Source organism: Natator depressus, chromosome 4, assembly GCF_965152275.1.
Source record: "Natator depressus isolate rNatDep1 chromosome 4, rNatDep2.hap1, whole genome shotgun sequence".
NCBI lineage: Eukaryota > Metazoa > Chordata > Testudines > Cheloniidae > Natator > Natator depressus.
In genome coordinates, this window is record NC_134237.1 from 36,410,564 (window position 1) to 36,422,571 (window position 12,008).

At 40.5% G+C, this 12,008-nt stretch overlaps 1 protein-coding gene across 1 annotated transcript in view; it reads right to left on the minus strand.

Annotated features, from left to right (window-relative positions):
* The window catches only part of LOC141985815 (uncharacterized), a 52,285-nt gene that overhangs the window by 21,353 nt on the left and 18,924 nt on the right, over positions 1–12,008 (minus strand). Inside the window, exons 3-5 of the mRNA XM_074950015.1 lie at positions 3,346–3,410; positions 2,134–2,244; positions 671–772 (exon numbers count right to left, since the gene is read on the minus strand). Coding sequence (XP_074806116.1) covers positions 671–772; positions 2,134–2,244; positions 3,346–3,410 — 278 coding nt within the window. The remainder of the gene's footprint in view (positions 1–670; positions 773–2,133; positions 2,245–3,345; positions 3,411–12,008) is intronic.

A 12,008-nucleotide genomic window follows, 5' to 3' on the forward strand; every position in this document is an offset into this window, starting at 1 on the left:
CAGAATTGTAGGGAGATGGCAACTAAAGTGTTTTATACTTTATCTGTAGTTCCCTGATCTGATCCTAGGGCAATCTTGGGGGGCCAATTTGGTTCCCTACACATCTTGAGCTGGCTCAAAGTTACACTGGTTAACCATGGCTCCCAAGGAGCAGCACCCTGGCCTGAACTGTCAATAAGGTGTGGGGCTAAGAGAACAGGCTACACCACTTGTAGTTTTCCTCATGCCAGGAGACCCCACAGTTAGGCTTTTAGGCCAGTTTTATGGTCCATTATCCTGTTGGAATGGCACTGAAGGCCTGGAGTGAGGTCCAGGACCTGGCTCACTCCGCATAGGTATAAATGACTCGAGGGTACAAGGCAGAGAAGAATCAGTTCCCAGGTGAGGCTTATTTTCCTACACTCTGCACTTTGTATGATGTATTTTTTAATGTTTCTAAATGTAACCAGACATCTCATTAATACCATTAATGTGAAGCTATTGGCCAGCACTTTTTAATCAAGGTTCTTGCTCTGAGAATAAATGATGGGCAAATAATAGGCCATGTAACGATTGAGAAGCCAGAGATCCTGCAGGAGCTATGCGCCTGTTTAGGATTAACCTACATCATTCAGTTTGTTGAAATCCCAATTCCCCTAATGAAGGAATCAGTATGGATGCCAAGAAATACCTGGATTTCTTCCTCAGAGCTATTTTCACTGTTGTGCTGAGACAGCATTAATTTCATTTCTTCAGGTTTTTGGGAAACAATCATCTCTATGGATTTCATACCCTAAAAACATGAAGGAAAAAAAAATCAGCAACATTGCTCATAACTATGGAAATTTCTTGATATAATTTCCAGTCAGTTCAGCTACTCCATCACCAGTTCACTACAATCAACAAACACTGACTGTGAGACTGTCATTCGCCCTTAGGTAGCTGTGCTGGAATATGAAGACATATGCCCCAGACTCTGCTCTAGTGCACAGCCTGCCTGGATCAGTTGTCTGAAAACAGAGGAGAGAGAGAGCTCCATAGGGTTTCTGATCTCCCCATGGCCTTGGATCTATTCTCCTCCCCTAAGATACTGGTCAGAAAAGCAGAAAATGAATGGCTGCAGTATGGAACTTTCTCTCTGGAGCCAGGGGGAACAAGAGAAAGAACTGTAACTCCCTGATTTACAATACCTTCCCAGGGCTGTTCCTGCTCCTTCTATAAAGCTAGAAATTAGGTCTCAAACTAGCCCTTAATTTTTAAATCTGTTTTCAAGAAAGAGAACTCCTGTTGCTTGGTGCCTCTGTATCCTGAAGCCCATTTTGAGGAATAATTCAAATGAAGACTAGATTTCCCGGGGATCAAAATTACAGTAATAGAATAATAGAATATCAGGGTTGAAGGGACCTCAGGAGCCCATCTAGTCCAACTCCCTGCTCAAAGCATGACCAATCCCCCACTAAACCATCCCAGCCAGGGCTTGGTCAAGCCTGACCTTAAAAACCTCTAAGGAAGGAGATTCCACCACCTCCTTAAGTAACCCATTCCAGTGCTTCACCACCCTCCTAGTGAAAAAGTTTTTCCTAATATCCAACCTAAACCTCCCCCACTGCAACTTGAGACCATTACTCCTTGTTCTATCATCTGGTACCACTGAACAGTCTAGATCCATCCTCTTTGGAATCCCCTTTCAGGTAGTTGAAAGCAGCTATCAAATCCCCCCTTATTCTTCTCTTCTGCAGACTAAATAATCCCAGTTCTCTCAGCCTCTCCTCATAAATCATGTGCTCCAGCCCCCTAATCATTTTTGTTGCCTTCCGCTGGACTCTTTCCAATTTTTCTGCATCCATCTTGTACTGTGGGGCCCCAAACTGTACACAGTACTCCAGATGAGGCCTCACCAATGCTGAAAGGAGGGGAATGATCACGTCCCTCGATCTGCTGGCAATGCCCCTACGTATACATCCCAAAATGCCATTGGCCTTCTTGGCAACAAGGGCACACTGCTGACTCATATCCAGCTTCTCATCCACTGTAACTCCTAGGTCCTTTTCTGCAGAACTGCTGCCTAGCCACTCGGTCCCTAGTCTGTAGCAGTGCATGGGATTCTTCCGTCCTTTGACAGGAAATCATCAGCTAACCTCTGGAGCCACTTACCATTTCTAACACATCAACTCTTTGTCTCAGGGAGACAGTGTCCTCAACAGAAATGTCACTTCTGGGGTCTTTGGCTTCGGGAGTGGATGGTGATGGTTTCAATTCATCAACCTAATTGACAACAACATTTACCAGCCATTATTTCCCTGTTATGAAACATCAAAACTGGCTAACGGCTCTGATGTCCCTCTCAATGAGACAGTTGTGCTTTTCTCAACTATAGAGATGGATTCATCAACGCAGAAGTTGTTGCACAGTGCCAGCAGTAGACAGGGTCACAGATTCTGAGATTGCATGGAGGCCTTCTCAGTGGAAACAGAGATCATCATGGGTGTGTTTTCACAGTTTTGCAGAGTGTGTGAGAGCTCCTATTCTGATGTTCAGAGAGTTCTGTGTTAAACTCTCTTTGGGAGAGGGGATGTGTATGTGTGATGGTCCATTTTCCCATAGACTCACAGAATTTACATGGTCGAGTAGTTTCCATTAATGATAGGAATTTCATGAACAATGCCCTGTGTATCAATAAGAAAAACAGAGCCCTTTTGTTTACCCTCCCTGAAAGTAAATTTAATTCAGATGAATCCAAAGGATGCTCCTGATGCTCCTAGGAGTACATAGAGCCCCAAAGATGGCAGAGAGGAGGCAGGGAAATGGATCTTCAACATCTGTGCACTGGTCTGTAGAGACAGACACCCACTCAAGGCTGCACCCAGTGAAGGGCATAGCAGGAGAGCATTGCCTTTACATACCTATCACTCTGAATGCCCACTAGTGCTTCCCTTAAGGCTTCATGATGCTAAACTGCACCAAGATGGGCCTGGCCTATAGATATAATTAAACCCTTAATCTGCAAGCTTCTAAGAAACAATGGAAAGTAGAACCAACAGTAAGAATAAAGGAAGCAAAGTACTATACAGTATCCCTTGAAAATATCTTCAAAATATGTTTTAATCACCAGTGCAACTACAGCAAGGCCTTATTCTCCTCCATTCATCAGAGGCAGCTGTATTGACTTTACTCATTTGACTTTGATTTACCCTGATTTATGTGAGACCGAAGATCTTTTTGAAGATTATTTTTACCAGCATAGTGATTCAAACCCTTTACGTTAATTAAGTACATTCACACTTCCCACCCACCTATTATGTCTTCTGTGCAACCAACTATTCCCCAGTACAAATCTAGTATCGAAAACCATGAATTCATCTTTACCTTCTGGCTCAAGTCTTTTTGTTTGGATTCTCCTCTGCTGTTTGTTTCCACATCCTTCTGCTCAGCTGAAATGTTGTTTAGAGGGGATATTTTATTTAAGAAAGGAAAATAATGTTTCAAATAATTTTCATAAAATTGGATGCTGCATGAGCTAGAAATGTTTTCTCAAAGCCATACAAGATGGATATAAACATGTGGAATTATTTAAGCCTTTTAATCTTTATCTATAGCTAGAACGATATGAGATAAACCAGAGAACAGCTTAATATGTTCCAAGTGTTCACATCCAAAGAAGGGTGCTTTTACAGTTTCATGTGCATATGTGTAACAGACTATATCCATTTTTCTTTCATTCATATGGAAATTTCTCCTTGAATAAAGTGAACATCCAACACATCAGAAACTTTTTCCGACCAAAGTAATTTAATTCCCACAATAATTTAAAATAGCCTTTGCTACACATTACATTGAATGATGATCATCAATGATCCCGACAGGAAATAATTACACACAGCAGAAGTCAAAGTCAGATAAACTGGAACTGAGGGTGTGAGAGGACCCTATAGAGTGTGGCTGATTTAAAACAAAAAATCACAAACTGCATAGGACACAAATAACTTATTGGACTGAGATGCATTGACAGAAACATGCAGAGAAAGTTGTGTAGGCCTTGCACAACATTATACCTAACTCAGAACAGTGTTATTCAACCCTCACTTCACCAAGGAACAACAGCACAAATGCTGCATGGGATAACTTTTCTTCCAGTCAGATTTCAGCATTCCTCAGTGCTAGCATAGTTTCTATGCACTCCTGTGGGCTAACAAAGAGAGAAAGAGAGACGGGAAAAAAAGACGAACACGTGGACAGACCCTAAAAGCAGCACATAAGTATGAGAGAGAATACTGCATGTTCCCCTGTCACATGCTTGAAGGGGCTCCATTGGTTTAGGGAATGTTTATCAACATCTGAGTGGTCTGGCAGGAAACAAGTACTATTTATCTTTCTACCTACTTATTACTAACATACCATTCACTGTAGTATTTAAGACCCTGATTCAGTGAGGTACTTAAGCATATGTCTAAAGTTAGTATATTTCTAACTTTAATATTTTAAACCCATTGACTTTTAAATCCCATTGAAATTTAAGTGCATACTTGAAGTTAAGTACATGCTTAAGTGTTTTTCCAAATTGGAGTCCAGGTGAATTTGTCCCTGTATGTTAATACATGACTAATGGGGTCAACTGTAAACATGCTTATCATCTGCAATGTTTTAAATATCAGGCAGAGGCAGCAAAAGATAGTTCATTTCAGTATTGGCAGAGACTTCCCCCGGAAAAAAATCTCTCTTTAAGGGGAGTACTTAGATTTAAATCTATCAGGTGTGATAAGTATGGATCGGATCCCAAACCACTGAACACTGACAGCATGGATAAAATTTGGATCCACATCCAAATGCTGTGTCTTGGGTCATTCTGTGTGTGTGTGTGTGTGTGTGTGTGTGTGTGCTATAAACCTCCTTAACATTGTCCCCAGGATACCACCTACTGTGTAAATCATATGTACTGCTAAAGCTCTAACACATTCTCTTCTATTAAGAGGAAGGCTGTACAGCTGTTTGTCCTTTGGTTTTAACACTTGTGTGCCAGAAATTGTGTAGAGTTCTGATGGCACCGTAAGGAAAGGATAGACAACACTTTCTTTAATGTGAATTTAACCTGTCAGATATTTCAATTCCATGCTGCACTGATACATGCTGGGGGTGGGAGGAATATATAACACAGAAAATACATATCGAGAGTACAGTTCTTAGTTGCAAAATATTCTTGATATTTCATATTCGGCCCAAATTCACAAAGGAAGTTAAACATGTGCATAATATTAAGCACATGTGTGTTCCTATTGACATAAAGCAACCACTTGCTTTAAGTTAAGCAGGTAAAAACTACTTTGCTGAACCAGAAGCCTAGTTTGGAAAATGGAGAAAAACATACAAATTTGCATTTTGAAAAAAGTTACTTTGTAAAGAGGACCAAACTCTCAAGTGTTTATTCTGTGGCTCTTCAAGATAAACCACCTCTGACTTCAAGGGGAATTTTGCTTATTTAAGTAGTAAGGGCAACAAGATTTGGTCTGACAAAATCACCTGGCAAAAGTATAAAGGAGAATGGGTACAATAAGATAAGAAACTGGAACAAACCCAATTATCTCACAAAAGCTCATTATTCTTTCCAAATTAAAGGAAAAATTCTCCCCCTTTTCAATAAAGTCATCTCATTTCAGTGAAGCTTTTCTTTTTCTTTTAAAAGAGTATTAAATACATGCTCAGCCTCTGCTAATTTGCTCCCATGAAGTGCACAGGAAGATTTTATGAAGTTTGAAAGACAAATGTATGAACTCATAGCCTCTGTGAACCACAGCAGGAACAGAGGTAATGGTGGATTTTCCTCATACCCTTTTATCCGCTCTGTAGGTGGCGGTTCCATTGATGGGAATTAATACAGAGAGTTGCAAGGGATGTGAAACTAATAATTCAGAAAGGCAAAAAAAGGAAAGAAGAAATAATAGCACTGTCCCTTGCTCTTGGCAATTTTGCAGACTGCTTCCTAAATTACATCCATTATGTGATTTACTTGGATCTCTCCTTTTATCTAGAGTCATCAGGATCAAAACAGTAATAAAGCTCTGTTGACAAGAGCCACAAAGCTGACTTTGTTCTAAGAGTCCATCTTGAATTTCTGCTTGGTCATAGTCAGTGAACAATGAGAATCTCGGGAAGCAGGCTTTAGTAGAGAAGGACTGCTGGACCTGTTCACTGCGGCTACGTCTGAAAGCTGGTACTATTTTGAGTCTTGTGATGATGCAGAAGGATTATACAACCCCCGCCACACTTCACCCCACACTAACGTATTTCCAAATTGCTAACTTCACCGGCAGACTAAAATTATGCTGTAGCTGAAGAAAGCAGAATGAATATGTTTCCAGTGGATGAACCTATAAACTACACATATTGCAGGCAAAGGGCGGGGCGGGGAAGGTGTCCCACAACGTTTACAGGTTTTCTGAAAACTCATAACAACTTCATGTAGATTGTTCAGAATTTGCATTTGACCAGTTTAAGCATTCAGTTGCTGCTCCCTGGGTCAGGCTCCCACAGGGTGCTTGGCCCTGTACGGTTATCAGATGGAGTTCAAGATAGAAAAGAGCATAGGAATTCTGTCCTCTGTTTTTCTTTTAACTAATCATTGTAGAAGAAAGATAACAGGCTTGATTATGCTCTTGCATTAATGTAAATTAGAAGTAACTCCATTCAAGTCAATGAGCCTGGTGTCAATAGCAGTTACTTGTATGTTGAGGGGGTAGAATCGGGTCCATTGGACTTATACTGCTGTCAGTAAGAGCAGGATTAGGGCTATCATGTTTGACAAGTCCTAACACATATGGGTACATAGAGAAAACTGCATTGGGTGGAAGGTTCATCAGATCTCTCTATGAGCCATGAGCTGGAGGCCAACCTCTCAATATGAAAACCCTCTAACTAGTAGAGCATATTAGTATATAAAAAGTGAAAGCTGGATCTCTCCCTGTCAGTTGAAAAGTCTTCTAGTCAATACAACCTAACTCTCTTTATGACATAAGTGAAGCTTATAACATAAGGGAAGCTATCTATTAAAAAATTTAATTCTGAGTTTTCAGATCAAAAAGGGGTGATTGTGAACTCCAGGGTTCAGATTTTCTGTTGCTCTGTACCTGGACAGTTATTTACATCAATGCAAAGTAGGTATCAATTGTTGCCACTCTGATTTAGTAGGTTTCACACACATTAGGCTCATGCGGTACAAGACAATGGGTGATCTGGCTCCATTTGTATTAGTACAAGGCAGTTTTTCTTGTTTTAAAACCATTTAATAGGAATAAAGAGTTCATTATTTATTTGTTGGCATGCAAGTGGTTGGACATTTACACCAAAATGATACTAAGGCCAGTTGTCAGCGTAAATCAAAAGTAGCTCTAAAGCAGTCAATGCCGTTATATCAGAGTGAGACTTGAGTAAATAAGCTCAGGGTCAGGCCTAGTGAATTTAAGATATTATATGATATTACCAAGTAACTTGGCCTAGTCTGACATTACCAGGAATAAATTGATGAGCGTTCTGTCCCTGACAATGATCTGAATGCAGGTAGATTCTTAGCACAGTGACTTCCTGAAAGGCTTTTGGATAGTTCCCAAGAGAACCCCCAGAGTGACCTTGCACAATCTGATTATCAATTAAAATGATCTCCTGACAGTCCTCGGCAATTACAGCACATTCGGTACAGGCAGGGGATCTAGGTTTATGCCTATGGGGCTCTATTATGAGTTGGCATATTAGAACAGGTTAAGCCTAACTTTTTTTCTATGCCTTAATGCTGCACCACCATTTTTTTCTTTACGATACTGATTCCTTTGCTCACCGAACAGCCACTCAACTCTATAGGAGCTGATGGGGGGTGGGGTGGGGCGCCACCAGGTTCTTCCTGGACCATCATCAACAAGTATCCTGATCCTGATATTTCTCTTCACTTGGAGTCAACTGTTGGGCAGCACATGGTGTAGTTAGCACACCACAGAGCCAGGCCTTCAGCCTGGAAAACCATATTTTTGATGATATTGTATGCTGATAATTTCAGGGAATGTGCAGGCACAGATGCTGCACAAACAGGAAAGAGAGAAAGATTGCATGATAAAACTCTTCATTACATCTCCCAGTCACACACTGCATCTTCATGCTACATGGTTAATGCTCCTAGCATGCCCTGTAGGCCAACATTTTCAAGCGTAGGTACCTAAAGGTGAGCACTTAAATAAATATGTCCCATTTTCAAGTGTGCGGAGAGCTTATAATTCTCATTGACTTCATTGGAAGTATCTTGGAAAACCAAGTTGATTTAGGTGCTTAAATATGAAGTTAAGTGCATGACTTTAGGCACCCACATTTAAAAATGTTGGTCTTAATGATCACTGCACTTCTTCTGAAACACAAGATAAATTTATTCAGCCACAAGATGGCACTGTACAGAATGAAAATTACAACTAAACTTACAGGACTCAAACAGCAAAGGTATTAAAATTCTTACATCCTTAATGTCTATAAAGGGCCAAGACATGACACATCAAACAGAATCCCAGATACTGTCTTTTTTCAGAATCTATTATTGAAGATGTTTTTATATTAATCAACCAAATATAAACCATGGCTATTTACATAAGAATCTCGTGTGTGTGTGTGTGTGTGTGTGTGTGTGTGAATAGTACTCCTTTTGAGACAGAGCTATTGTATTTCTCACCTCCCCACATAAAATATGCCGCTTGGTCAGACTTTGAGAAAAGATTAATATCCAAGAAGAGTGGATGTTTTCCTCTTCATATCCCTTGGATGTATTATGGTGTGTATATATGGCACTTCCACATCAGTTGTTTATAATAATAAAAATATAAAGTTTCTATGCATAATTACCTCTTATGCAAATCTTTCACCGGAGATCTCAAAGCACTTTACAAAGGAGGGCAAGTTTCATCACATTAATTTTACAGATAGGAAAATTAAGGTACAGAGAGCTACACAAGGTCACATGGTGAGGCAGTTTCAGAGATAAGAATTAGACCCAATGTCTCTTGACTGCCAGTCTCATGTCCTTATACATCGGACTCTGCTGCCTATTACCTTTGTGGCTGTTCAAGAGGCAGAGACTGCAGAATTATAGGAGTCCTGTAAGATTATGATTATCCAAATGAATTATGGCCCTTTTTATTACGGTTTGCCATCCCCGTTACTCAAGTAAACCCATATGTTTTTTTCCACATGCACAATCTTGTAGAAATCCAGGATCAAACTCAAGGATCACTTTTGAATTGGACTACCTAAGAACATTAGGAATTTTCAAGTGTAACATCAGTGTAAAAAATAATCAACATTTCATTTTTTAACACAGTAATGTGGAACTTCCCATGCAAATAAATCCAGAAAAAAATATTCCCATAAACTCTCAAGAGTTATGTTTCTTTTTCAAAAGAGTGGGTCCACAATAATAGCTGAAAATGCCATTGCAACAATTACACAGCAAGATTTTCTTGTTTTATTTGTTAATAATGAGCACTTAGATACATTTGTGGTCCTCAGGACGTGTGTTAGGATTCATTAACAATCTTGCAATTCACTAATTTAGTATCCTATCATCCAGACCTGCTACAACATTAAATAAGTTCCAGATTTTATGGCTTTCAAAGTTGGGGAGAATTTTAAAGGGCATGAAAATTTAAAGGACAGGAGGAGTTTTATCCCTGCTAAAAGTTAGCTGTTGCATTTGCCCCGGAAAATTGACCTTACTTCTAAGGTCTCAATCCTTTAATGAGAAGCACATGGGTGCACCCTTAGCACCTCTACAGAGCCTCAAGCCTAGGGAGTCATGTGGGTTTGAGAGCCTGAGCTGCAGCCCGAGCCACAATGTCCACACTCTAAGATGCCACAAGTACTCCTTTTCTTTTTGCGAATACAGACTAACACGGCTGTTACTCTGAAAACTATTATTTTTAGCATGCTAGCTCTGGCCCTGTTAGCACAAGTCTGTCTACTCAAGGTGGGAGGCTTGCTCTTAGCTGGAGTGCAGACATACCCACTGACTTCAAGGGGTGTGTTCAGTGCAGGCACAAGACCATAGCATAGTTCTTACCCTTTTGGTCATGCTTTATATTAAGGGTATTATAAATGGAACAAGTCAGAGGCTCCAGCCAGAAGAAGTAGCTGCAGAAGCAGCAAAAGCAGGAACTGCTGCACTGTAGGAGAGGGGATATTTAGACTGAAAACTCTTCAGGGCAGGAACTGTCTCTTACTTTGGGTATGTCTGAGTTAACCCAGGCTTTTGCCTGTGTGTTAGCCCAAACTCACCTATCAGCCACACACAGACCCTGTAAATCTAGGTTTATATGTGCTTTGCACCTCAGCTTGCTTGCATGGCTGAGGGTTTAGGTTAGAGCCCAGGTTTTTCTGTTAGAAGGATGCAGCAAAAACCTGGGATATGGTGCTTAGATTTTGACAAAGCCTCCAAAGCCATCATATAATTTCTGAGGCTGTATTTCCCAGCCATTCTACCTACTCAATTCCCATTCTTCTTCGTGCCAGAAGCCATCTGCTGGTTATGTACACTTGGTCGGCATTTTAAACCCCTCATTTCATGCATCCTGCTCCATTTTTGCTCAGCTTAGTTCATCTGAATAGCATGAGAAGTTGCTGTCCAGGAGGTCCTCCATGTAGCGTGCTCTAGCTGGCCAGAGGGTCGTACTAGGGTACTGGTTGCTGTCTCCTGTGAGTACAGCAAAAAGCATGATTTTAGGAGATGTACCTGAAACCAGCATTTGTACAAGAGCATCTTCAAGAGGCTGGTGACTATGCAAATGGCTATCTAGTGTCAGGGGAGAATTAAAAATCTCAAGGGCACCTACCAAAAGGCAAAGGATGCTAACAGCAAACCTTGCAACTCCCCATCTACCTGTCCCTACTATGAGGAGTTTGACCAGGTGCTCAGAATTACCCTGAATACAGAGTCCACCATCGTGCTTGCTGGGCTTTTGAGGTGGAATGATCTTAGTTTAAGACCAAGGAAAGAGAAGACAAGGATGAAATCAGAGGAGACCCTCATAGCAGAGGGAGCAGAAACAGATTAATGAGCTGGAAAAGAGCCTAGAACAGACCATGTGGCCAGCTGAGCCACATATTCCTAGTTCAATGGAGGCTTCAAACTTCATTGGGGCCTTTAGGGAGTGCTATAATAATATTAATGAGGTGTTTTGTGGCTTAGGAGATACCATAGATATTTTGCTGATGTTCATGGTGTTGGGACATTAAGTTGAGAACCCTTGGCTTTGCCATTGGCACTGACACTAAAACAGTTTTTACCATCTGAGGTTTTTTTGGTGGTTCTTATTATTCAGCATACATTGCCTTAAGTGTTACTGGCCTAGAGGAACTTGATTTATTAAGATCTTTGGTTCTTCATCCAGAAGGTGCTAGTTAGTTATTTTGTATTTGCTTACAAATTATCAGTCTCTTCTAAATGAATTTGAAGGTGCCAAAGAATCCATAACTATTTAGCACTTTCTGGTGTAATTGGAAGTGTGTCAGACACCTCATAATATACACTTCACATTTATCAATGTTATTTACAAGGGCAAACTAAAAGTCTGGGGCTGTTTGTTATTATTTTAAATTTGTGAATTCATTTAGCATGGTGTAAGTGAGGGAACACAATCAGCGCTGGAGATAAGCAAAGTGGAGGATCTGAAGTTTCCTAGCACAGCTCTGATAAATCACCTTAGTCCTGGCCTGCACTGCCTATTCTGTCTATTCCTGGCTTTTCCTTGACAGAGAATCCTGCTAATTTTGCAGAATTATGCCAACATGTGTAGTGGTTTGGAAATGTGGATTAAGGGCTGGGATGAGACCACAAAATTATAGGCCATTTATAACAAGAGAAGGTGCTGAAAATACAGCTGGACTCAAATCTTGGAAAACAGAAGTCTTTCTGTAAAAATGAAGCATACTTTTGGAGCTAAGTATGTGCTAATAATTAATGTGCAAGGAACTGAATGTAGTGGTATATAAATTATACATAAACATCTATGCTA